Source organism: Dendrobates tinctorius, unplaced genomic scaffold, assembly GCF_039654945.1.
Source record: "Dendrobates tinctorius isolate UK_male_01 unplaced genomic scaffold, ASM3965494v1 ptg000191l, whole genome shotgun sequence".
Classification (NCBI taxonomy): Eukaryota; Metazoa; Chordata; class Amphibia; order Anura; family Dendrobatidae; genus Dendrobates; species Dendrobates tinctorius.
In genome coordinates this window covers 15,699,729-15,726,095 of record NW_027361858.1, presented here as the reverse complement: position 1 = coordinate 15,726,095, position 26,367 = coordinate 15,699,729, and the positions used below count along the sequence as shown (strand labels likewise).

The following is a 26,367-nucleotide window of genomic DNA, read 5'->3' as shown; positions in this document are numbered from 1 at the left end:
ATCCATAGAAAAGGGGTATCTACTGGGGGCAATAACTTGTCATACCACTCTACATCTGCCATGATTGTATTTAACAGGTTTTAAAACTTTAGGCTAATCATTCTAATTGTGAAGGGTAGCATTTTTTTTTGTCTTTAACAGTATAGTTTACCATCACTATCACCAAATGATGTGAATTTTGTGTTGACCTTTTAACAAAAAGAGACTTGTCAGAACTGCCCATGATAGTTCTGTTACCTATTATTCCTGCCTCCTATTTCCAGGTGGTTAAGCGTAACATTTTCAGACAATTGTGACATTGTGACTGGGTGTAATTATTCCAAGTCATTGAATGTCGCTTTAGTTATATTTTTGATTGACATTATTAAAGATCTGAACATGTATAGCTTTCATTTACTATCCTAATGGTTCCTAATTTATACTGGCTTACATAAATTAGGCCAATTTCTTAGATAAGTGTATTTTCAAGCTTTTCAGTTTATTAGTAATAGCTAGCCGAGAAAGGCTGAGCATGTGGTAGGCACTTAGGCACTAGTTCAATAAGTAAATTAGTTACCTTAAGACCCCATACACATTAGACAACAATGGCCTAATCCACCAATACTGAAAAGTTAGGACACAGGCTAATGTGTATGGGGGCCTTCGACAGATGATGACAGGTTTGATAAGGATCTGTCATATACTCCAATCTTTCTGTTATGTTATTCCACATTCATACATTCATTATTTGGACAGTATTTTACACAAGCATATGTAATCCAAAACCAGGGATGGGTGATAAATGCAGAAGTGGTGATGTGTTTCTATTATACTTTTCTTCTGTTTGTTTCACTCCTGGTTTTGGCTTACAAATGCTCATGTGACTGATTTAATACTGAACGTGTGAACGTGGCTTAAGAAATAAGACATTTCTGACAGTAGCTCTCTCATAGAGATCCTAGGGAGCGCTCCTGAGTGCATTAGAGCTTGGCAAGATAGTTAAGGCCATGTGATCATCTAAACCAGGGGCTTTAGTCTACTGTGCTGTTTGATCATGGCATTCACCACTCTTTTAAAGTCCAAATAAGCTTGTTACTAAGATATTAATTTGCGTTCAGCATTAAATGATTCCTTGTGACTACAGTTTGGGATGGGGTGTGCAGCTAATTAAGAAAAGTTGCCTACAATTAATTCACTGCTGGTTTCCTTTGTGGAATGAGATCTTATCTGCACCAAACTTTCAAAAGAGCTGTAATCAGCAGATATTAAAGAATTAATAATAATAATAATCTTTATTTATATAGCACCAACATATTCTGCAGCGCTTTACAGTTTAAGTTTCAAACACAACAGCCATAAGTAACAACGAGTGGTTGCGCGCCCTTCGGGCGCAGGGATTATGGACCATGCAGTGGGGTGTAACCACGCATCAGACTAACCTCGCAATGGCTCTGTAGTTAATACTGTTCAGGTACAGTTATTCGATAGCCCTATCCATAAAGAAAGTGCACGGGTAGAGCTATCCCATAGCTCTATTCCTAAAGGAAATGAATGGGTAGAGCAATCCGATAGCGCTATCCCTCAGTGTTCCTAAGCATAAGCTATTTCACATGGTTGAGTGCACTTGGGATCTGCCCCCAAGGATCTGCCCATGCCCAATTAATCATCCATACGAATGGGACGTAATTGCAACAGCAGGAAGGGAATGTTTTGTCTTGCGCCATTTCATCTTTGAAATTTTTAGATTGGCAGAACTGACATCGAAATGTCAGTTCGCCAGCATGGTGCTCTTCAATACATGTCTCATCAATTTGATTAAGAAGCCCTCTAGTGGCAAATGTAACTTGCCGTCGTCGAGTGGCTTTTGCATTTTGGACACGTCTTCTATCTTGTTCTCGTCTTTGTGAAATTTTAGATGTTCTACGTGATTCAGTTACTTCATTCGTTTCTCTTGCTCTGGTCGTCCTCTGTCGGGCTGCATCAGCAGTTCTTCGACAATTTTGTTCGTCTTCTGTTTCATTAAGACGCAGGTTACGCATCCGTCTGCGATTCGCTTCTCTCCGTTCAGCAGCGCGATCAATTTGATCCATCTTTGCAATGCTGCCTCACACTGTTGCCTGAGTGTTGCCTCCCAATGTTGCCTCACAGTGTTGCCGCACAGTGTTGCCTCACAATGTTGCCTCACAGTGTTGCCTCACAGGTTAACGTTCAAAAAAGGCTTATGCCTTAACTCGTCACCAGGGAGAGATCCCCTCCTTATTAGAAATGTCACTTAACTCCTATACATCGCTTTACAGTACTTAGGTATCCATGGTTACGCCCACGCATATAGTCAGTTAGCTGCTAGTGGTAGTAACTATGGATACCTAAGTTACTGTTGACCTGTGGATGACTCATTGTGCACAGACACACGGAAACGTCCAAATTAGATATATGGATGTTAACAATAATACAATAATTAAAGCTAAATAAGACGACCCTGCTCGTGAGAGCTTACAATCTACAATGAAGTGGGGGAGATACAAAGTATAGGTGTGTATTCACAATGATGGTCCAGCCATCTTGAGGGAGTGGGGATAGATAGATATAGTGAAGGAGCTACACAAACACACATAAAAAGACTATGATTAGGGAACGTGATAGGTCGCTCTGAACAATTGTGTTTTGAGGGTCGCCTAAAACTGTGCAAGTTGTGGATGGTCCTAATTTCTTGGGGTAGAGCATTCCAGAGGATTGGTGTAGCGCGGGTTGACTTCAAGTCATGAAATTTGCACGTCTCTGTGAATTTAATCAACTCATGATTGGAGTTTTGTGACTCAAAAAAAATATGCAACACCATTTTACACTATGCTTCAAAGGTTCAAAAAAGTTGTGCATACTTCAAAAGGGTGCCAGTGAAAACGTCAGTGCAAAAAATTCTTCTGAGAAAAAATGCAGAAAAGTAAATATGTTATCACTCTCAGGATGTCCGACATAGAAACAAATTTTTATTTTTATTAAAAAAGTTTTATTGTACAAAAGTACATACCGTAGATATTATATATAAATATGAAAATGGTATGGCTATAATTCTACAATATAAAATAGCATGTCATTTATTTGTGCATGCTGTAAAGGTAAAACTCAGCCAATCACTGAGAATGATTTAGCGATATTTACCTCTCTAGAGCGGCAGGGTATTCAAGAGATGTGTATTGATTTTTTGTTATTTTACAGCATTTGCTTTTATCCAAATTATGGCTTGATATGATAGTACCCCCTTAAAGTTTTCTTCATTAGTTGACTACACCACCTCCTTAAAAGTAGTCATAAAGAAACTTTTAATGTTGAAAAAATTAAAATGCACATGTGGCTTTAGGCGGATATTGTGAAGACACGAGGGTCAGTGAGTGCACTCATCCGCTAGCCTGGTTGTCTCTAGAAAGACCCCAAGGACAGGGCTCATCCCACTGAATGCTCGTACTCATTCTCCTTGGGCAGAATACTACTCAAACAACATAGCGTGAGGTAACTAGTGATGGGTAGTGTTGATCGATACCATCCGATATTGTGAAATATCAGATCGGATTGGATCGGACCGATACCCAAAAAGTATCGGGTATCTCCGATTCCGATACCGGAAACCAATGGAAGACTAAGGGACATAAATATCGGAAATTAAAAAAACCCCTTTCTTTCCTTGCACATCCAGTTCGGGAGGGGGGAAGAGTGTGGCAGACACTTTGCGTGTCTGTGTGTGCGAGCGGGGTCTGTACGGGCCTCTCGGGGGTCTGTGCGGGCCTGCCGGGGGTCTGTGCGGGCTGCCGGGGCTCTGTGCGGGCCTGCCGGGGGTCTGTACGGGCCTGCCGGGGGTCTGTGCGGGCCTGCTGGGGGTGTGTGCGGGCTGACGGGGGGTCTGTGCGGGCTGCCGGGGGTCTGTGCGGGCTGCCGGGGGTCTGTGCGGGCCTGCCGGGGGTTGTGTGTGTGTGCAGGCATCATCCGATGGGACTACAAGTCCCATCGGGCGATGCCTGCTACAATGACAGTGATTGACACATTAGCCAATGATGGGACAGTAGTAGTCCCATCATCCGGCTAATGTGTTGAATGTAAAAAAAAAAACATACATACTACATACATACTGCATATATACAACATTCATACAACATACATACATACTACAGACCCCTGGCAGGCCCGCACAGACCCCCGGCAGGCCCGTACAGACCACGCATCATGATGACATCATTTCAGCAGCCAATCACAGCCATGCCATTAGTTAACATGGCTAAGGCCTCTTTCACACTTCAGTTTTTTGCCATCAGTCACAATCCGCCAAAAATTTGAAAATGGCGGATCCGCAAAAATGGGAACAAAACGGATGCAAACTGATGGAACGGATCCGTTTTGTTGAGGATCCGCCATACCGATTTACTGCGGATCCTCAACAAAACGGATCCGTACCATCAGTTTGCATCCGTTTTTGTCATCCGTTGGATCCGTTTTTTGCGGATCCGTTTTTCCACTCCTCCAAAATGGGATGCTCCCAAATATGATTTGCTCTTGGAAAATGCTCTCAAATGTGATTGGATGCTGGAAACTAGGGAGAAATATATCTAGGGTGTTGTGATACAATTTCTTTGAAAGGTTTTAGAGCTAGTGGCAGCGATGGAAGGAGTTAGTGCGAGTCTGGAAGGAGTTATTGCGAGTATTGACAGCTTCTGTGTGGAATTGGATCTTCACTTGAATCGGTTGGCAATTATTGCTATCGAGAGGGAGAAAAGAAGACTGCGAATCCTGCGTATGAGGAGACGGCGCCAGTGGATTCATCCCATTAATGCGCAGAGGTTCACCCGTGGCGTTTTTTCCACACTGTACCTGGAATTGAGGGAGAATCCGGACAAGTTCTTCAACTACGTGCGCATGCGGATGGAATTCTTTGAGATATTGGTGGATCGTGTTGGAGAACAAATCCGGAGAAGGGACACCTACATGCGGTTTTCTATATCACCGGCGGAGCGTTTGATGGTGACCCTTCGGTAAGTTATCTACCTTTTAAAATGTTTCAGATTCTGCAGGCTTTTATTGTTATGTTATGGCTTGTAGTTTGTATTAATTTTACTTTTTTTCCCTTTTTTTAAGATTCCTGGCAACTGGAGAATCCTTCACCTCCCTCCATTTCCAGTTCCGGATTGGGATTTCCACTATTGCTGGAATTGTACAACAGACCTGCCGGGCATTATGGGATTCTCTACAGGAGGAATACATCCCAGAGCCAACACAGGAGAGGTGGCTGGAGATTGCAGAGAAGTTTCAAGATATCTGCCAGTTTCCAAACTGCATCGGTGCCGTGGATGGCAAGCATATCAGGATTGTGAAACCCATGGGATCTGGTTCACAGTTTTACAACTATAAAAAATACTTTTCCATTGTGCTAATGGCCATTTCGGATGCAAACTGCAAATTCATTGCCGTGGACATCGGTGCATACGGTCGTTCTAACGACTCACAGGTATTCAAGAGTTCCACCATGGGCCGTCGCTTGTATGGAGACAATTTTAACTTCCCACCTCCAAGACCACTCCCTGGAACAACAGGCCCACCAATGCCTTTTGTGTGCGTTGGCGACGATGCTTTTCAACTTTCAAAACACCTACTGAAGCCATATGGTAGTCGTGGATTAACACACCAGAAAAGAATCTATAACTATCGGTTAACCAGAGCGCGCAGAGTGGTGGAGTGCGCGTTTGGAATTTTAACTGCAAAATGGAGAGTCCTGTTAACGGCCATGAAAATGAAAACAGAGACTGTGGATGAGGTGGTAAAGGCCTGTGTAATCCTGCACAATTTTGTCCTTTCAAAGGAACCAGTTTCCATCGATGACAATGTGTATGAAACCACCTTGTGGGATTATGAGCAGCAAACTTTTCGGAGTACTGGTTCAGTGGCAAGAATTAGGGATACCTTTGCAGATTATTTTGTTACACCAGAGGGACAAGTGGACTGGCAATATCACATGATATAATTTTCTTCTTACCAATTGTGAGTAATTTTTTTTTTTTTTTTTTTATCTGAAATTTTACCAAGTGTTTGCTTTGCACAAGCATTGTGTTTTACCATGTGATTTGGTTAATTTTACACTTTGCAGTGTTAACAATTGTTGGGTACCAAGCGTAAAGTTATCCAAGTGTTGTGTACCAAGCGTAAAGTTACCAAGCGTAAAGTTACCAAGTGTTGTGTACCAAGCGTTTTACACTTTGAAATGTTCACAAGTGTTGGTTATCAAATGTTGTGCTACCAAGTGTTTTTTTGTACCTTGTACACCACCGGTGTACTGTGAAATATTACCCAGGGTTGTGTGTTGTGTTAACAAGTGTTGTGTTTACCTTTTACACCACTGGTGTAATTTGAATAAAGAAGCAAAAAATAAACATCACAATAAAGTTTTTTGAAAAAAAACAGTTTATTTCTGACAATTTGTATTAACTGTATTTTTTTTTTTTTATTTTTTTTCTTAACTTTTTTTGTAACTTTTTTTGGTATTACCTTTTTGGTAACTTTTTTTTGGTATAATATTACCTTTTTTAATTTTTTTTGGTATATTACTTTTTTAATTTTTTTTTGGTATATTACAACAGAAAAATTACAAACTATGATACTGTTGGGTGGAGATAGTATTGGAGGGGGGGTTAACAGGGTTGACCACATCGAGGGGGGTAGGGGACTGGGGAGGGAGTTGGTGAGGACCAGAAGTGGAAGGGGGGTTTAACACATGTGGTTGGGACGGGAGTGGATGGACAGACGAGGTTTGTGGGTACATTGAAGGTGTATGTGGGGGTGGGTATGGCGAGGGCATTGGGGTATAATGCAATGGGGAAGGTAGGTACTGGGAAGAATGGAATGGGGAACTAGAGAAAGGAGAGGGAGTGGTAGGAGGAGGGACGGCTGTGTGATTGATGGTGGTGGAAGGATGGACGGGGGGAGGATGGACTGTGGAAGGATAGACAGGGGGAGGATGGACTGTGGAAGGATAGACAGGGGGAGGATGGACTGTGGAAGGATAGACAGGGGGAGGAAGAGATGCTTCAGCAAGCACTTCCACTAGAGCATTCTGACAGGCTTGCATCACACGCATCTGCTGGTGAGTACTTAAACCTTCCATTTGCCGGACAACAGAATGAAAAAAGGTATGTCTCGGTGTCTGGTTTGATTCTAAACTCATCTGTTCCATGTATCTTCTGAGTTCCATGATACTTTGATTGATCATGGTCAACCCAGAAGATAACCGTTGTCCATAAGTGTGGAAACCGTGTTGAACAGTTGAGTTTAGACTCAAACAGTCAGACAAGGTCATCCTTTCCTGACTCCTCAGACGCTGCCGGCCAGAACCAAAAGTTGGTCGAGATGTTGCGGCAGTGTCTGAGGGGTGGGGAACAGGGAACAAGTCGTCACCAGCAGCTTCATGTGATGAAGTCTGCCCTGCTGCTCCAGTGCTGGTGGAGGGGATAGAGGGATCAGACAAGAGGGTAGGTACAGAGGGGTCGGATACCTCGATGTGGTCACCGGGGGCGGTCTCACTAGGGATCACTCCAGAGGGACGCAACTGTGATGCAGACTCCCGAGTGCTGCAGATGGTGCTAAAAAAAAAAAAAAGAAGAAAAAAATGTATATTAAAAATATTGATATTTAATTTAAGTCTGCTGAAAAAAAAATTGGTTAAACATTTCTACTACAGGAATTGTTTGGGGAATATTTACCTTCTGCACGCCATTGTAGATCGCAGGAACGCCAGGGCTTGGTAGTTTTTGTACTGGGGTCCCCGGCGTCCTCCCGACGATCCACTCGGGGTCTGAATCTCTTTGTTGTAGTCCCTCTTGAAGCGATCCCGGAGCGACCGCCACCGTGTGATAACCCTGTCACCTGTGAAGCAAAAAAAAAAAAAAAAAAAAGGTTTAGTATTCAACACTTCACATGCTGGAAATATAAAGTTACTGAAGTTGTAATACTTACGCACAAAATCCCTGGCCCTCGCATTGAGTTCCTCCCAGTTGTCAATAACTGAAGAACAGACTTCATCCCAGAGCCGTCGTGTGGTTGGTTGGTCGGCATGAAGACGGTTTGCCATGTTCCACAGCGGCTCCCGGATTTCCACCTCATGGATGAGGTCATCACTATCAATAATGACACCCTCCTCCTGATGTCTGCGGGGAGCACGCTGTGAAACCTGTGAAGATAAAAAACAAAACAAAAAGCAAAAAATTACATTATATTCAAACACATGATGTTCATTTAAACAATTATCAAAATAGGGTTACTTACCGTTTGCCGACCACCAGAGGCATCACCTTGACGACCCTGGGATGTCCTGGGAGTCACTCTAGTGCGGGCACCGGATTCTGAAGACTGTGGGAAAAAAAAAAAAAAATGTTTGGATGGATGCAATTATGGTGTGCACTGTGATGAATGTTTGTGTTGGGTGTAGCATTATGTATCTGTGTATGTGCTAAACTTACAATCTGCGCACCCCCTCCGTGTGTCTCTCCACCCTGCACGTCTCCTCCTGGAAGCTCCTCTGAATCAGCTTCCTGTTAAAACATAATAGGATAGTGTTTTTAACCACAAAAAAATTATTTTAAATAAAAAATAAACAAAATTTTTTTTACCTCAGCTCGCTGATGATGTGAGGGGGAGCTTTCAGGAGAAGACATTACGGCTTGGGGCAGCTGTGTTGCTTCCTGAACTGATCTGCAAGTATAAACACACTTGTTAAGCTACTATACAAAGTATCATAATAAGCTTTCAGGCTTTTATACTTACAGGGAAAATGTTTGGCTGGCAGTATCTGCTTCGGCCTGGCTGGCAGTCTCTGTTGCGGTCTGGCTGGGCCTCTCTGCTGCAGCCTGGCTGGCAGTCTCTGTTGCGGTCTGGCTGGGCCTCTCTGCTGCAGCCTGGCTGGCAGTCTCTGTTGCGGTCTGGCTGGGCCTCTCTGCTGCAGCCTGGCTGGCTCTCTCTGCTGCTACCCTGCTGGTAGTGCTTGAAGTGATCTGCAAGTATAAAGAGACTTGTTAAGCTACTATACAAAGGATCATAATAAGCTTTCAGGTCTTTATACTTACAGGGAAACTAATGGTTGCCTGTACGCCGCGGTGTGGCTGTTCCTCTCTGCTGCGGTCAGGGTTGTTTCTGCTGCGGTCTGACCGGTCATGTCTGCTGCGTTGATCCCTGCTGCGGTCTGAATCTCTGCTACGGTTGGGCTGGCCGTGTCTGCCGGTATGGTGGCGCTTCATTGTGTGAACTGAAAGAAAATGATATGAAAGTTTTAAAAAAAAACAAAAAAAAAACAAAACCACATTTTGTATGTGTAATTCCCTGAAACTAATTATACGCAATTTTAAGTGTTTGCATGTCTACATTCCCTTATCTCAGAGTGTAACCAGTGATTGAAGGTGTCTAATATTTTGTGTAAACCTACTTTCTTTGTGTTTTGTAACTGAGTGTAACCAGTAATTGAAGGTGTGTAATTGCTGTGTATACCAGTTTGCATTCCCTGAAACTCTCACCGAGAGTGTAACCAGTGATTAAAGGTCTCACCGTGTAACCAGTGATTGAAGGCGTGTAGTGTGTAATTGCTGTGTATACCAGTGTTTGCATTCCCTGAAACTCTCAACAGAGTATGTAACCAGTGATTGAAGGTGTTTAATTTCTGTGTATACCCACTGTGTTTGCATGGTTTTGAATTCCCTGAAACTCAGTTGTGTATACCCATTTTTTCATGGTATGTTGCAATCTCACTTTTAACCACACTTGTATACCAGAACACTTCAATTACCTTTATGGTAACTTAATTTTACCTTTTTTAAAATGATACAAAGTAGATTTTTTCAAAACAATTTATTTATTTTTTTTTTTTATTATTTTTTTTTTTCCAAAAAATAGGAGCTACTCTGCTCTTTATTTTAAATACCACAATACATGAAAAATAAAAAAACGCAAACACGCATAACACACAGCCAGGCTACACACTCCAGGTGTCTTGCAGGTGGAAGATTTGCAGCGGAGTTTGAAATTCTATCAGTCAGGCTGGTGTTTGATGTCTGGTTCGGTTTCTTCAGTGTGGCTGTTGCCAGATGTCTGGGCACAAACCACATACAATACCATTTAGGCCGGTTTCACATTTGCACTTTATAGCGCAGCGATGGCCTGCACACGTCCGCCACAAATCCCCACCTACTACTGCACATGAATGCTTGCGATCTGCGCACCCTATCTTTATCATAGGGTGCACAGATGGTGCGCTGGCAGGATTTTACAGTGTGCTGCGCACTTTTGAAGGTGTGCCGTGCGCGCCAAAATGCAACATGCTGCGTTTGGCGCGCAAGGGCACACCTTCAAAAGTGCGCAGCACATGGTAAAATCCTGCCAGCGCACCATCTACGCACCCTATGATAAAGATAGGGTGCGCAGATCGCAAGCATTCATGTGCGCTAGTAGGCGGGGATTTGTGGCGGACGTGTGCAGGCCATCGCTGCGCTATAAAGTGCAAATGTGAAACCGGCCTAAATGGTATTGTATGTGGTGTTATTGGGCACAGACATCTACATTAAAACACCAGCCTGACTGATACAGTCAGGCTGGTGTTTGATGTAGATGTCTGTGCCCAATAACACCACATACAATACCATTTAGGCCGGTTTCACATTTGCACTTTATAGCGCAGCTATTTCCTGCACATGTCCGCCACTAATCCCCACCTACTAGCGCACATGAACGCTTGCAATCTGCGCACCCCATACTAAAGATAGGGTGTGCAGATCGCAAGCGTCCATGTGTGCTAGTAGGCGGTGATGACTAGATGGGACGGGGATTAGTGGTGGACGTGTGCAGGTTATCCCTGCGCTATAAAGTGCAAATATGAAACCAGCCTTTACACCACACAATCACAGCAAGAAATACAATATTAAAGTTGTATGAAAATAACATGCAGTACACATGCAACAGAAAAAAAAAAAAAAATGCAACACACACACACACACACACGCTCCAGGGGTCTTGCAGGTGGTAGACTTGCAGCTGTGCAGACAGGTTTTATAGCTCTAGTTGAATCTTCTGTCAGGCAGGCTGGAGTCTGATATCTTGCTTGGAGTATTCAATGTTGCTGGTGCCGGATTGTCTGGGCCCAATTACACCACATACAATACACCACTCAATCGCAGCAATCACAGCATAAAAAATACAATATAATTACAGTTGTATGAAAATAAAAAGCAGTACACATGCAACAGAAAAAAAAAAAAAAAAAATGGAAAGAAAAAAAAAAAAAAAATGCACACACAGGCCACACACATACACACACACGCTCCAGGGGTCTTGCAGGTGGTAGACAGGTTTTATAGCTCTAGTTGAATCTTCTGTCAGGCAGGCTGGAGTCGGATATCTTGCTTGGAGTATTCAGTGTTGCTGGTGCCGGATTGTCTGGGCCCAATTACACCATATACAATACACCACTCAATCGCAGCAATCACAGCATAAAAAATACAATATAATTACAGTTGTATGAAAATAAAAAGCAGTACACATGCAACAGAAAAAAAAAAAAAAAATGGAAAGAAAAAAAAAAAAAAAAATGCACACACAGGCCACACACATACACACACACGCTCCAGGGGTCTTGCAGGTGGTAGACTTGCAGATGGGCAGACAGGTTTTATAGCTCTAGTTGAATCTTCTGTCAGGCAGGCTGGAGTCGGATATCTTGCTTGGAGTATTCAGTGTTGCTGGTGCCGGATTGTCTGGGCCCAATTACACCACATACCATACACCACTCAATCGCAGCAATCACAGCATAAAAAATACAATATAATTACAGTTGTATGAAAATAAAATGCAGTACACAAGCAACAGAAAAAAAAAAATATAAAAAAAAAAAAAAAAAACAGACATGCAACACTCACAGACCACACACACACACACACACACACACACACACACACACACACACACACACACACACACACACACACACACACGCTACACACTTGCAGGCCATACACAGAAATGTCATAGGTATACTCACACTTGGTAAAGCTGGTACTGGCAGGCCTCTTGATAGCTGTGGCTGCAGGCTTGGTGGGTGTCTGGCAGGCTGGGTGGTCTGGCAGGCTTGGTGGCTGTCTTGCAGGCTTGGTGGCTGTCTTGCAGGCTTGGTGGTGGTCTGGCTGGCTTGCTGTCTGGCTGCTACTGCATGTCTGGGCCCAATTAGCCCATCTTATATAGTTTTGGGACTGTCTGGAAAAGTATCTTTTTTTCTGGGCATGCGCAGTGCGATTTTGCGGATCCTGCCGGCGGATTCCGCAAAATCGCGGATCTCGGCGGATCCGCCGCCCATAGGGCCCCATTCTACCGCATGGCTGATGACGGCGGATCCGCCGTCATCCGCCATTTTGACGCCGAAAAAAAACGTTACATTCTCCGTCCCCCTCAGACAGAATCCGCAAAGAATTTTGCGGATCCGCCGAATATCGGACGCAACGGACGACCATCCGTCAAAATCCGCCACTAATGTATCCCAATGGGGAAATTGGCGGATCCGCAACAAGAAAAAGCGGATCCGCCAATTTCAAATTTTGGCGGATTGTGACTGATGGCAAAAAACTGAAGTGTGAAAGAGGCCTAACACAACTGGCTCATTGCATTATGGGAACTTCCGATTCCGGTATTCGATATTGTAAAAATATCGGTACTCGGTATCGGAATTCCGATACAGCGAATATCGGCCGATACCCGATATTTGCGGTATCGGAATGCTCAACACTAATGATGGGCGAGCGCTAAAAAAATGCCTGGGTGCTCGACCCGAGCAATGAGCCCAATGTAAGTCTATGGGAAACCCGAGCATTTTTTCCGCTCTCCCCCCAGGGGTCTTTTTAGAGTCTAAGAACATTGGCAGAAATCGATGGGAACAATGCTCAACTGATATGGGAAGATCATGGGGAAGACCCCTGGAAGCATTTCTGACTTCCAGGTCACTGATTTGAAAAATGGGGTCAGAGTCTTACAAAGGAGAAACATCCAGCTCAACGAATTAGTGAAAACCAAGTTTTATTCATCAAAACTTTTAACACAGAGGATAAAATCTTCAGCACAGTCAAAGTCAAGTAGTGATATCGACGCATTTCAGGAGACTAAGCTCCCTTAATCATGATATCTAATACAGGAGTGTGCCTCACTTTTAAGCTGTAATCAGGTGGACACACCAGTAGAACAGACAATTAGCATAATTGCCCTAAAGTGTTGGCACAAAGCATACACAAATGGACAAACACAAAAAAACATATAAAATAACCATAGTATTTGACACAAGTTAATGCATGAAAAAGTGGCAGCATAGTTACAATAAAAAACTTTACAAAGCCTGAAACAGACAATATCATACAAAATGCAAGAAAGAGATACCAGGCAATATGAATGATAGCCCATAAGATGTAGTAAATACCCATTTTTAATTGACACAGACAAATGTGTTAGCATAAAAATTAGGGCATAAGATATACATAGACAATAATCGCAAGCTGTATTTAACCAGACTAAATTGATCAAAAGAGGGTCTCACATGCTCAAATACGGGAAAATGAAAGGTGAGAGGGAAATGAATTAGATGAAATTACTTAATAGAACAACATCATGTCCTTCCTTTTGTTTAAATCCGATATTATGGTGAGCTGGAATCTTTTTTCTTAAGGTCAGAGTCTTACGCCACTTTTACAGGCACACAATAAAACATACACAAATGAAACCAAAATAGGTTTTCCTGGGAAATGTGTTAAGGAACATCCTTAATAGGGTAATGATTTTTATGTAAGGCAAAATAAATAACCCAAAACAAAAATGTTCCTCCACCACTTGGGCTATGTTCACACATAGCGTTTTTGATGTGTTTTTAAACTTTAGCATTTCTTTCAACCAAGATAAATTCATTCACTGGTAAATGTAATTTTAACATTTTACAACCTTATCTGGCCATGTGGTGTGTGACACATCATCTGACACATACTGTTTCATTTATGAAGGAGGGACTCTAAAAGTCATCAAGCCTATTTTTATAGGGCCAGCAGTCGGTCCTCACTATTCTTAGAGAGCCGTCAGCTGGCTATGCTTTGTTGTTCCCATTATTAAACAGCGGGTCTCCTATACTGTTATTGCCTATGCATTGAATGTAATGCCTGCCCCAAATTTGGACGCACCCCAATAACCCTTTGACGAGACGTACAGGAGGGCCACCTGAAAGCAATACTCCCATTATTAGGAAGTTGGTACTCCCATACTGTTTGCCTATGCATTGCATACAAGGTCTGCCCTGCTTCAAATTTAGATGCACCCCAATACCCCTTTGAAGCCACATACAGGATGGCCAACTGAAAGCAATATTCCCACTATTAGGAAGTTGGTACTCCCATACTGTTTACCTATGCATTGAATGCAAGGCCTGTCCTGCCCCAAAGCTACACGCACCCCAATAACCCTTTGAACAGACTTCATGGATGGCCCCATGAAATCAAAGTTCACATTATTAATAATTTGGTACTACCATACTGTTTGCCCGTGAAGCGAATGCAAGGCCTGCTCAAAATTTGGACGCATCCCAATAACCTTTTGAACAGATGTCCTAGATGGCCACATGAAACCAAAGTTCCAAATATTATAAATTTGCTACTTCCATACTGTTTACCCATGAAGTGAATGCAAGGCCTGTTCCAAATTTGGACGTACCCCAATATCCCTTTGAACAGACATCCTGGATGTCCGCATGAAACCAAAGTTCCCATTATTATTAATTTGATACTACCATACTGTTTGCCTATGCATTGAATGCAAGGCCTGCCCTGCCCCAAAGTTACATGCACTCCAATAACCCTTTGAACAGACATCCTGGATGGCCACATGAAACCAAAGTTCTCAATATTATTAATTTGGTACTACCATAATGTTTACCCATGAAGTGAATGCAAGGCCTGCTCCAAATTTGGACGCACCCCAATATCCCTTTGAGCAGACATCCTGGATGTCCACATGAAACCAAAGTTCCCATTACTATTAATTTGGTACTCCCATACTGTTTGCCTATGCAGTGAATTGCAGTGTTGAGGATGAAGAACCTACAATGGAGAATTTTAGTGCTGAGGCTGAAGACCCAGCAGTGGAGAATTGCAGTGTTGAGGCTGAAGACCCTGCATTGGTGAATTGCAGTGTTGAGCCTGAAGAACCAGCAGCATTGTAGCATTGCAGTGCTGAGGAAGAACACCCAGCAATGGAGCATTACAGTGTTGAGCCTGAAGAAACAGCAGAGGAGAATTGCAGTGTTGAGGCTGAAGAATCTGCAGTGGACAATTGCAGTGTTGAGGCTGAAGACCCGGCAGTGGACAATTGCAGTGTTGAGGATGAAGATCTGACAGTGGAGCATTGCAGTGTTGAAGCTGAACACCCGGCAGTGGAGCAAAGCAGTGTTGAGCCTGAGGAACCTGCATTGTAGCATTGCAGTGTTGAGGAAGAACACCGGGCAGTGGAGCATTACAGTGTTGAGCCTGATGAACCTGCCTCGGAAATGTCAGTGTTGAGGCTGAAGACCCGGCAGTGGAAAATTGCAGTGTTGATGATGAAGAACCGACAATGGATCATTGCAGTGTTGAGCCTGAAGAACCTACGTTGTAGCATTGCAGTGTTGAGGCTGAACACCCGGCAGTGGAGCATTTCAGTGTTGACCCTGAAGAACTAGCAGTAGAGAATTGCAGTGTTGAGGCTGAAGAACCTGCATTGGACAATTGCAGTGTTGATGCTTCAGACCCAGCAGTGGACAATTGCAGTGTTGAGGATGAAGACCTGACAGTGGACCATTGCAGTGTTGAGGACAAACACCAAGGAGTGGAGCATTGTAGTGTTGAGCCCAAATATGGCTAGTTTCACACTAGCGCTTTTGAGCGCAGCGACGGCCTGCGCACGGCTGCCGCTAAGCCCCGCCCCCTGCTGCACCACCGCCGGTAGCTCCGCCTACCGGCGCATGACACTGCATGCGTCCTGTGTCCCCTATCTTTATCGCTGGGGGCGCAGGCCGTGACGGTGCAGGTCGGCGCACCGTCAAAAGGACGCATGCGCCGCCAAACGCATACTGCGCACGGCCTGCACCCCCAGTGATAAAGATAGGGGATGCAGGACGCATGCAGCGTCATGCGCCGGTAGGCGGAGCTACCGGCAGAGGCGCTGCAGGGGGCGGGGCTTAGCGGCGGCCGTGCGCAGGCCGTCGCTGCACTCAAAAGCGCTAGTGTGAAACTAGCCTATCCTGCATTGTAGCATTGCAGTGTTGAAGAAGAACACCCGGCACTGGAGCATTGCACTGTTGAGGCTGAATATCCGGCAGTGGAGCATTTCAGTGTTGAGCCTGATGAACCTGCATTGGAGAATGGCAGTGTTGATGATGAAGACCCGACAGTGGAGCATTGCAGTGTTGAGCCTGAACAACCTACATTGTAGCATTGCAGTGTTGAGTAGTGTTGAGCATTCTGATACTGCAAATATCGGGTATCGGCCGATATTCGCGGTATCGGAGTTCCGATACTGAATACCGATATTTTTACAATATTGAATACCGGAATCGGAAGTTCCCATAATGCAATGAGCCCTTTGAGGATCCTAAGAAGTGTGGGCACATCCTGTTAGGCATCCTGAAATGATGTCATCATGATGCATTATAATGGAGTGTGGGCGGTGCGTGGGCGGAGACTGCGTGTCTGTGTGTGCGGGCGGGGTCTGTGCGTGACCGTGGGGGGTCTGTACGGGCCTGCCAGGGGTCTAAACAGGCCTGCCGGGGGTCTGTGCGGGCTGCCGGGTGTCTGCGCGGGCTGTCGGGGGTTTGTGCGGCCTGCCGAGGGTCTGTGCGGGCCTGCTGGGGGTCTGTGCGGGCTGCCGGGGGTCTGTCGGGGGTTGTGTGTGTGTGTGCAGGCAGCGTCCGATGGGACTACATGTCCCATCAGGCTATGCCTGCTACAATGACAATGATTGACACATTAGCCAATGATGGGACAGTAGTAGTCCCATCATCCGGCTAATGTGTTGAATGTAAAAAAAATAAACACAAACATACATACTACATACATGCTACATACATACAACATACATACAACATACTACACACAACATACATACTACATACAATACATTCATACATTCATACAATACATACATACAGACATAGAGTACATATAACATAGAGTACATACTCACCATCACTTGTCACTGTTAGGGTTCTAGGTAGAAACCCGAGAATGGACCCTCTGGGTCGTGGCTCCAGAGCCCCCGAGGGCGAGCGGACCAGGTGATGACCACCCCCTATACAGGGAGTGTTAGGGACAGGCCCAAGGGAGATGGAACCACGACAGCAGGAACCAAAGGGACAACCCGGGGTGAATACAGGAGAGCAGATCAGAGTGTGGGAGGGTGTACGAGGGATTGAGTGGATCCAAGGCAGGAGGAAACAGGCTGAGGAAGTTAGAAGGATCAGGACGGAGCCGGGACCAAAAGCTGAAAAGGAAGATGAGCACAAGGAGATTAGGGAAGACTGGCCTAGGGGTAAAAACAGAGCACAAGATAGGGGAAGGAGCGTAATGCACAGGAGGCAGGCAATTATAGAGGCAGCAGGACAGGCGGGGAACCGGCACAAGGAAACACAGGAGGACGAAATAGAGGAACAGGAGAGGGAGGTAGGCAATAGCAGGGAGACACAGGAACAGGCTTCCAGATGGGGGACAAGACAGATAGCAGAGCGCAGCACAGGGGTTGCGCGGGGACCTGATAGCCGAGGATGACACTGCGCAAGGATTGCAGGCGCCACGGACTATAACAAACAGGTGTCTTACCTGTCCCGACACCAAGCAGAAATACCCAGTGGGCGCCGCCATGATGGGGCGGGGCCACCGGGTCACGTGCCCCCAGGATGCACAGCGGCAGAGGAAGGGCGAGCGCGCATGCGCGGACCTCTGACACGCCGAGACCCTGCAAAGCCAGACAGGGGACGGTGCGAGAGCGGAGAGGGAGGGTGCCAGCAGGGGGAGGACCCCAGGTGAGTGCTGGGGGGTGCAACAGTACCCCCTCTCTTACTCCCCTCCTTCTTAAGGCGGGACAAAAATTTTCTCATGATATGAGGGGCATTGATGTTTTCTCGGGGTTCCCATGACCTCTCCTCAGCACCGAACCCTTTCCAATCAATAAGAAAAAAGGTCCTACCCCTGACGGTCTTCTTTGCTAAGATGTCCTTGACATCAAAGATGTCTTCAGCGGTGCTAGGTTGAGGGGCGTGGGATGAAGCTGGGTGAAAGCAATTAAATACTGTAGGCTTGAGGAGCGAGACATGGAAGGTATTGGGAATTCACAGAGAGGCAGGTAGCTTGAGTTTATAGGCCACGTCATTGATGCGACTCAAAACCTCAAAGGGACCAATATAACGCGGGCCCAATTTATAAGAGGGGATTTTAAGTTGGACGAAACGCGAGGATAGCCAGACCTTATCGCCCGGCTGATAAGGAGGGGCGTCAAGGCGTTTCTTGTCGGCGTACCTCTTCATCCGATCGCTAGCTCTCTCAAGGGCCCCTTTTGTCTCCTCCCAAATTTTAGAGAATTCTGAGGACAAGGAGTCCTCCACCGGCACGCCCGAGGAGGGGGAAACGGGAAGGGGAATGCCCGGGTGCTGTCCAAAAACCACAAAAAAGGGGGACTTGGAAGAGGATTCATTGGGGTGATTGTTGTGGGCGAATTCAGCCCAAGGAAGCAGCGAGACCCAGTTGCTCTGGTGTGCATCAGAAAAATGCCGAAGATAAGAGGTTAACACCTGATTGATTCGCTCCACTTGGCCGTTGGACTGCAGGTGGTAGGCTGAAGAGAAATCCAGGGCTACCTCCATTGAGCCGCAGAGGGCTCTCCTGAAACGAGAGGTGAATTGAACACCAAGGTCAGACACGATGTGCTGGGGAAAACCATGAAGTCGGAAAATATGATGCAAGAAGATCTTTGCCAACTCAGGCGCCGAAGGCAGGCCAGGCAGAGGGTTAAAATGGGCCATCTTGGAGAAACGATCCACCACTACCAAAATGACAGTGCAGCCGGAGGATGGAGGTAGATCCGTGACAAAATCCATGGCGATATGGCTCCAAGGGACCGAAGGTATAAGCAACGGACGTAAGAGACCAGAGGGTAGCTGTCTTGGGACTTTATTTTGGGCGCAGGAGGGACACGAAGCGGTGAACTCCAAGACGTCCTGGCGGAGCGATGGCCACCAATAATGGCGGGAGATGAGGGACAGAGTCTTCTTGGCTCCAGCATGCCCAGCGACTTTAGAGGAGTGTCCCCAACACAGAACTCTTACTTTGTCATGGTCCAATACCAAGGTCTTGCCAGGTGGTGGATTAACCAAACTTAGAGGAGCTAAAGTGACGATCTTCGCTGGATCGATGACGTGAGCAGGACTCTCCTCTTCATCAGTAGGTAGGAATGACCTCGATAGCGCATCTGCTTTGGTATTTTTATTACCCGGCCGAAAGTGGAGCTCGAAATCAAAGCGTCCAAAGAATAAGGACCATCTGGCTTGCTGAGGATTGAGCCTTTGAGCAGACTGGACGTAGGCCAAATTCTTGTAGTCGGTAAATATGGTGAAGGGAAGGACGGCTCCTTCGAGAAGGTAATGCCATTCCTCCAAAGCTAGTTTTATCGCAAGTAGTTCCTTGTCCCCAATGGAATAGTTGGGAAGACCAAGAAGAATAGGGTGCGAGATGCCCGCTAGAACATAAAAGGCGATCTTCTCTTTGTGCAAGGCCCCTACCTGGAGTTCTACCTCATGGGTGACCAGAGTAACTGCCTCTTGAAGAGGTTTACCGTCCACGGAAGCGAGGATCCGTGGAGTCTCTAAAGTCTTAACCGGAACAGAAAATTTGAGAACCTCCTTAAGCCTAATAAAATTTCCTGCTGCGCCAGAATCTACATAGGCTGCCAAAGAAAAACGCTTACCACCAACGCGCAACAAAACTGACAGAGTGAGGGGTAGAGAGGTATCACATACACCTAGGGAGACCTCTCTTACCTGACCTAAGCGGAGGAGTTTTCCGGACGTTCCGGGCAAGCACGGACCAGATGTGAGTCGCTGCCACAGTAGAAACAGAGACCCTGGGTGCGCCTCTCCTCCCAGCGTTGTCCCGATAGTTTAAGCCGGTCTACCTGCATGGGTTCTGGCATAGAAGCTGAAGCGGATATCCCGGACCGAGGGCAGGGGGTCCACGGATGGCTGGGGAAGAACGCGGAATCCTCCTCTCACGAGCCCGTTCCTGGAATCGTAGATCAATATGTGTGGCCAGTGAAATCAGTTCCTCTAAGGCGGTGGGTGTATCACGTCCAGCCAATTCGTCTTTAATACGACCCGCGAGACCTCGCCAGAAGGCCCCTACCAATGCCTCGTTGTTCCTTCCCAAATCAGAGGATAGAGTCCGAAACTGCATGGCATATTGACCCACGGTTTGGGACCCTTGGTGGAGGCTGAATAAAGATTCCGTGGTAGAGGCCAGATGGCCCGGCTCGTCGAATACTCGACGAAACGTCTCGAAAAAGGTACTTAACTGGGAGACCAGAGGATCATCCCGCTCCCAGAGAGGGTTAACCCATGCCAAAGCGTCTCCCTCGAGATGGGAGACAATAAAAGCCACTTTGGACCTCTCCGTGAGATATTGCTGGGGTAGGAGTTCGAAGTGTAGACGGCACTGGTTCAGGAAACCCCGACACAGCTTGGGGTCCCCGTTGTAACGAGGTGGCCTAGCCAGGTGGGGCGGTGGGTGAGGAGCCAAAGCTGGGACGGGAGATGCGGCGGCCGCCTGCAGGGAGTGCAAGCGGTCGTCAATATAGGCCATATAACTAAGAATATGGGTCTGGGAATCTCTCTGCTGTGCCAGCTCTTGTTGCAGTCCAGCCAATTGAGAAGCGTTCCCAGGGTCGGAGGTCTGGAGCACAGAGAGACAGGAATCCATGGACTTCATGAAAGCCATGATACGGGTTTGATTCTCCCGCAAAAAGAGCATCTCCTTTTGAGCCACAGCGGCTCTGGCGGGGTCCATGGCCTGTTTGTTCTGTTAGGGTTCTAGGTAGAAACCCGAGAGTGGACCCTCTGGGTCGTGGCTCCAGAGCCCCCGAGGGTGAGCGGACCAGGTGATGACCACCCCCTATACAGGGAGTGTTAGGGGCAGGCCCAAGGGAGATGGAACCATGACAGCCGGAACCAAAGGGACGACCCGGGGTGAATACAGGAGAGCAGATCAGAGTGTGGGAGGGTGTAGGAGGAATTGTGTGGATCCAAGGCAGGAGGAAACAGGCTGAGGAAGTCAGAAGGATCAGGACGGAGCCGGGACCAAAAGCTGAAAAGGAAGATGAGCACAAGGAGATTAGGGAAGACTGGCCTAGGGGTAAAGACAGAGCACAAGATAGGGGAAGGAGCGTAATGCACAGGAGGCAGGCAATTATAGAGGCAGCAGGACAGGCGGGGAACCGGCACAAGGAAACACAGGAGGACGAAATAGAGGAACAGGAGAGGAAGGTAGGCAATAGCAGGGAGACACAGGAACAGGCTTCCAGACGGGGGACAAGACAGAGAGCAGAGCGCAGCACAGGGGTTGCGCGGGGACCTGATAGCCGAGGGTGACGCAAACAGGCGTCTTACCTGTCCCGACGCCAAGCAGAAATACCCGGTGTGTGCCGCCATGATGGGGCGGGGCCACCGGGTCACGTGCCCCCAGGATGCACAGCGGCAGAGGAAGGGCGAGCGCGCATGCGCGGACCTCTGACATGCCGAGACCCTGCAAAGCCAGACAGGGGACAGTGCGAGAGCCGAGAGGGAGGGCGCCGGCAGGGGGAGGACCCCAGGTGAGCGCTGGGGGGTGCAACAGTCACTTTGATCCCCGAAGCCAGTGTCATCTGTAAAAAATATTAAAATAAAAAACAACCAATATACTCCCTGATCCGCAGAAATCCACGAGTGTCCCGCGACGATCTCCCCTATAGAACAGTGACATCTATAGGACCTTCAGTGACACACTGACAGGAGACAATGGCTCCTGCAGTGCATCACTGAGAGGTTACTATAGTTCACTGGTCTCACTTTATGGCAAAAACTGCGTGGGAACTTTCTCACACAGCAATGCCAAAAGTGAGACTAGGGACTATTTTTTTACAGTGGCGGAGGAATACAGTGCGGAAGGATACCTTCCTTCCTTCATTGTATTCCTGAAGCCCCTAGAGAGCTGATGCTGCTGTTCTCCACGGGAGATCGTCATGGGACACTCGTGGATTTCTGTGGATCAGGGAGTATATTGTTTGTTTGTTATTTTAATATTTTTACAGATGACACTGGCTTCAGGGATCAAAGTGATAAGTGATGGTGAGTATGTACTCTATGTTATATGTACTGTATGTCTATATGTATGTATTATATAAATGTATTGTATGTAGTATGTAGTATGTATGTGTGTAGTATAGTCATATGTTAAAATTTGGACACCCCTATTAATGTTAACCTTTTTTCTTTATAACAATTTTGGTTTTTGCAACAGCTATTTCAGTTTCATATATCTAATAACTGATGGACTCAGTTATATTTCTGGATTCAAATCAGGTTTATTGTACTAACAGAAAATGTGCAATCTGCATTTTAACAAAATTTGACCAGTGCAAAAGTATGGGCACCCTTATCATTTTCTTGATTTGAACACTCCTAACTGCTTTTTACTGACTTCCTGAAGCATGAAATTGGTTTTGTAAACTCATTGAGCTTTGAACTTCATAGCCAGGTGTATCAAATCATGAGAAAAGTTATTTAAGGTGGCCACTTGCAAGTAGTTCTCCTATTTGATTCTCCTATGAATAGTGGCATCATGGGCTCATCAAAACAACTCTCAAATGATCTGAAAACAAGGATTATTCAACATAGCTTTCCAGGGAAAGGATTAAAAAAGTTGTCTCAGAGATTTAACCTGTCAGTTTCCACTGTGAGGAACATAGTAAGGAAATTGAAGAACACAGGTACAGTTCTTGTTAAGCCCAGAAGTGGCAGGCCAAGAAAAATATCAGAAAGGCAGAGAATAAGAATGGTGAGAACAGTCAAGGACAATCCACAGACCACCTCCAAAGACCTGCAGCATCAACTTGCTGCAGATGGTGTCACTGTGCATCGGTCAACAATACAGCGCACTTTGCACAAGGAGAAGCTATATGGGAGAGTGATGCAAAAGAAGCCATTTCTGGAAACATGCCACAAACAGAGTTGCCTGAGGTATGCAAAAGCACATTTGGACAAGCCAGTTACATTTTGGAAGAAGGTCCTGTGGACTGATGAAACAAAGATTGAGTTGTTTGGTCATACAAAAAGGCGTTATGCATGGAGGCTAAAAAACACAGCATTCCAAGAAAAACACTTGCTACCCACAGTAAAATTTGGTGGAGGTTCCATCATGCTTTGGGGCTGTGTGGCCAATGCCGGCACCGGGAATCTTGTTAAAGTTGAGGGTCGCATGGATTCAACTCAGTACCAGCAGATTCTTGACAATAATGTGCAGGAATCAGTGACGAAGTTGAAGTTACGCAGGGGATGGATATTTCAGCAAGACAATGATCCAAAACACCGCTCCAAATCTACTCAGGCATTCATGCAGAGGAACAATTACAATGTTCTGGAATGGCCATCCCAGTCCCCAGACCTGAATATCATTGAACATCTGTGGGATGATTTGAAGCGGGCTGTCCATGCTCGGCGACCATCAAACTTAACTGAACTGGAATTGTTTTGTAAACAGGAATGGTCACAAATACCTTCATCCAGGATCCAGGAACTCATTAATAGCTACAGGAAGCGACTAGAGGCTGTTATTTTTGCAAAAGGAGGATCTACAAAATATTAATGTCACTTTTATGTTGAGGTGCCCATGCAAAGGTCAAATTTTGTTAAAATGCAGATTGCACATTTTCTGTTAGTACAATAAACCTCATTTGAATCCAGAAATATAACTGAGTCCATCAGTTATTAGATCTATGGAACTGAAATAGCTGTTGCAAAAACCAAAATTGTTAAAGAAAAAAGGTTAACATTAATATGGGTGCCCAAACTTTAACATATGACTGTATGTATGTAGTATGTATGTATGTAGTATGCATGTAGTATGTTGTACTGTATGTAGTATGTATGTAGGTATGTAGTATGTATGTTTGTGTTTTTTTTTGTTTTTTTTTACATTAAACACATTAGCCGGATGATGGGACTACTACTGTCCCATCATTGGCTAATGTCTCAATCACTGTAATGTAGCAGGCATAGCCCGATGGGACTTGTAGTCCCATCGGAAGATGCCTGCACACAGACACAAAGACCCCCGAGAGGCCCGCACAGACCCCCGGCAGGCCCGCACAGACCCCCCGAGAGGCCCGTACAGACCCCGCCTGCACACACAGACACGCACAGTCTCCGACCACGCACCGCCCACACTCTTCCCCCCTCCCGAACTGGATGTGCAAGGAGAGAAAGGGTTTATTTTCACTCTGATATTTGTGTCCCATTGACTTGCATTGGTTTCCGGTATCGGAATCGGCGACACCCAATATTTTTGGGGTATCGGTCCGATCCAATCCGATCCGATATTTCCCGATATCGGAAGGTATCGCTCAACACTAGTGTTGAGGCTGAACACCCAGAAGTGGAGCATTTCAGTGTTGAGTCTGATGAACCTGCATTGGAGAATGGTAGTGTTGAGGCTGAAGACCCGGCAGTGGACAATTGCAGTGTGAGGCTCTGAGCCATGTTCCTGTTCTGTTTGACTTTGCCCTTACTTTTGCCCTTATCAAAGATGGAGTAAGTAGCTTCACAAGGGGCCATCTTGTTCCTGTTTGACTCTTCCTGTTTCCTGCCTGCTGTGTACAAAAGGGACTCAGCACATTATACCTGTGCTTGTGTATCTGGATCTTCACCTGCTGCCAAGCTTGGAGAACTCGCATTGTGCCTGCTTCTTCTATACCTCGGGATTCCCCGTTTGTTACTTACCTGCCGTCCTGCCTGACCGCCTCTCCTGTCCGGATCTGCTCTGCTTCATTCATCTCTGCGGCCTGCTCTCCGCTTGAAGCCTGGTCCAGGCTCAGGACTTTAGGACTGTGTGCTCCCGGACCTCAGACTCTCGCCAGTTGGTTCGTACAGACTCTACCTGTTGCCAGAACTTATATCTGCTTACCGTGTAATACTGAAGCCTGCTTCCTGCAATACCCCTGAACTATCTTTGCATAGTACTGTGACCTGTTGCTACAATACAATACTGAACCTTTGAACATATACTGTGTCTGTCTTCTCTGACCCATGCTACCGAGTTCCATAGAACTTATAGTACAAATTTGACAGGATACACAAGCCAATAATATGGAGCTCGCTGGGTCAGATTCTGTGGAAGTACGCCTTAAAAAGATATGCACATTTATCTCAGGACTTCAAGGGGAGCTTCAGGCTACCAAAACAAAATTGTCGGCACTAGAGACTCAAGCTAACCATAATGCTACCATAGCCGATACGTCCATTCAGGCGTTAGCTACTCGTCTCTCAAAACTAGAGACTACAGTTTCAGCCCCAGCCGCAACCCCACCTTCGATTCCAGCTTTCCCTAAACTCCTGCCATTCAGGTTCGGTGGCGAAAGAGAAAAGTTCCGAGGGTTCCTAAATCAGTGTCAGCTGTATTTTGCTGCGCATGCGGCTCAGTTTCCAACAGGACGAGACAAGGTGTTAGCTATGATAATGCTGTTAACCAACAAGGCTCTTGCTTGGGCAAATCCCCTGATTGAAACTAATGATGTCTGTTTGAATTCTTTAAATGACTTTATTTCCGCAATGTGTCAGATGTTCGATGACCCCAACCGAAGTGCCACAGCAGAAACCGCATTGCTGGCCCTCCATCAGGGAAAGCGTCCTGTCGTAGAATACGCGATGGAATTTCGGAGGTGGGTGTTGGATACCACATGGTGCGACTCAGCAAAATATGCAGTGTTTAGGAGGGGGTTATCTGCCGCAATTAAAGACAAATTGGCTAGAGGCGAGTCACCCGCTGCCCTGGGAGACTTCATAAACCATTGCATTCGTATTGATATTCGTCTTGCAGAACGCCGGCAAGAGAGATGGGCAGATGCTAACCGCAGTAATTTTTTAACCTTGCCGTCTCCCTCCAGGGAAGCTAAGAACAAGTCTTTCCTCACGGTTGAGTCAGAACCTATGCAGGTCGATGCAGTCCGGAGAAGTCCTCCTGACCCACGCAAGGAACACCGTTTTAAAGAAAATTTATGCTTCTATTGTGGAAAATCAGGTCACTATAT

At 46.0% G+C, this 26,367-nt stretch overlaps 1 protein-coding gene across 4 annotated transcripts; it reads right to left on the bottom strand.

Annotated features, from left to right (window-relative positions):
• Positions 1–5,467: 5,467 nt before the first annotated feature.
• On the bottom strand, positions 5,468–12,622 carry LOC141055771 (uncharacterized). 4 transcript variants are annotated; one of them, XR_012221531.1, is made up of 7 exons: positions 12,032–12,622; positions 9,075–9,253; positions 8,776–9,002; positions 8,622–8,703; positions 7,969–8,543; positions 7,716–7,878; positions 5,468–7,595 (listed from the first exon to the last, which is right to left on the bottom strand). XR_012221531.1 is itself a non-coding variant. In XM_073552470.1 (6 exons), exons 4-6 carry the CDS (start codon positions 8,081–8,083, stop codon positions 6,602–6,604), a joined length of 1,272 nt encoding a protein of 423 aa, XP_073408571.1. In that variant the 5' UTR covers positions 8,084–8,543; positions 8,622–8,703; positions 8,776–9,253; positions 12,032–12,622; the 3' UTR covers positions 5,469–6,601. The 4 variants fall into 4 exon arrangements, 3 of the variants coding, with proteins under 3 accessions (XP_073408571.1, XP_073408570.1, XP_073408572.1); XM_073552470.1 differs by having other exon boundaries at positions 5,469–7,595; positions 8,776–9,253; XM_073552469.1 differs by having other exon boundaries at positions 5,469–7,595; positions 7,969–9,002.
• Positions 12,623–26,367: the final 13,745 nt, after the last annotated feature.

Coding starts and splice junctions, on each gene's coding strand:
- LOC141055771 (XM_073552470.1), bottom strand. CDS start 8,083: ATGGCAAACCGTCTTCATGCCGACCAACCAACCACACGACGGCTCTGG. Junction 7,879..7,968: donor GAGGGCCAGGGATTTTGTGC/GTAAGTATTACA, acceptor TTTGCTTCACAG/GTGACAGGGTTATCACACGG. Junction 7,596..7,715: donor TCTACAATGGCGTGCAGAAG/GTAAATATTCCC, acceptor TTTTTTTTTTAG/CACCATCTGCAGCACTCGGG.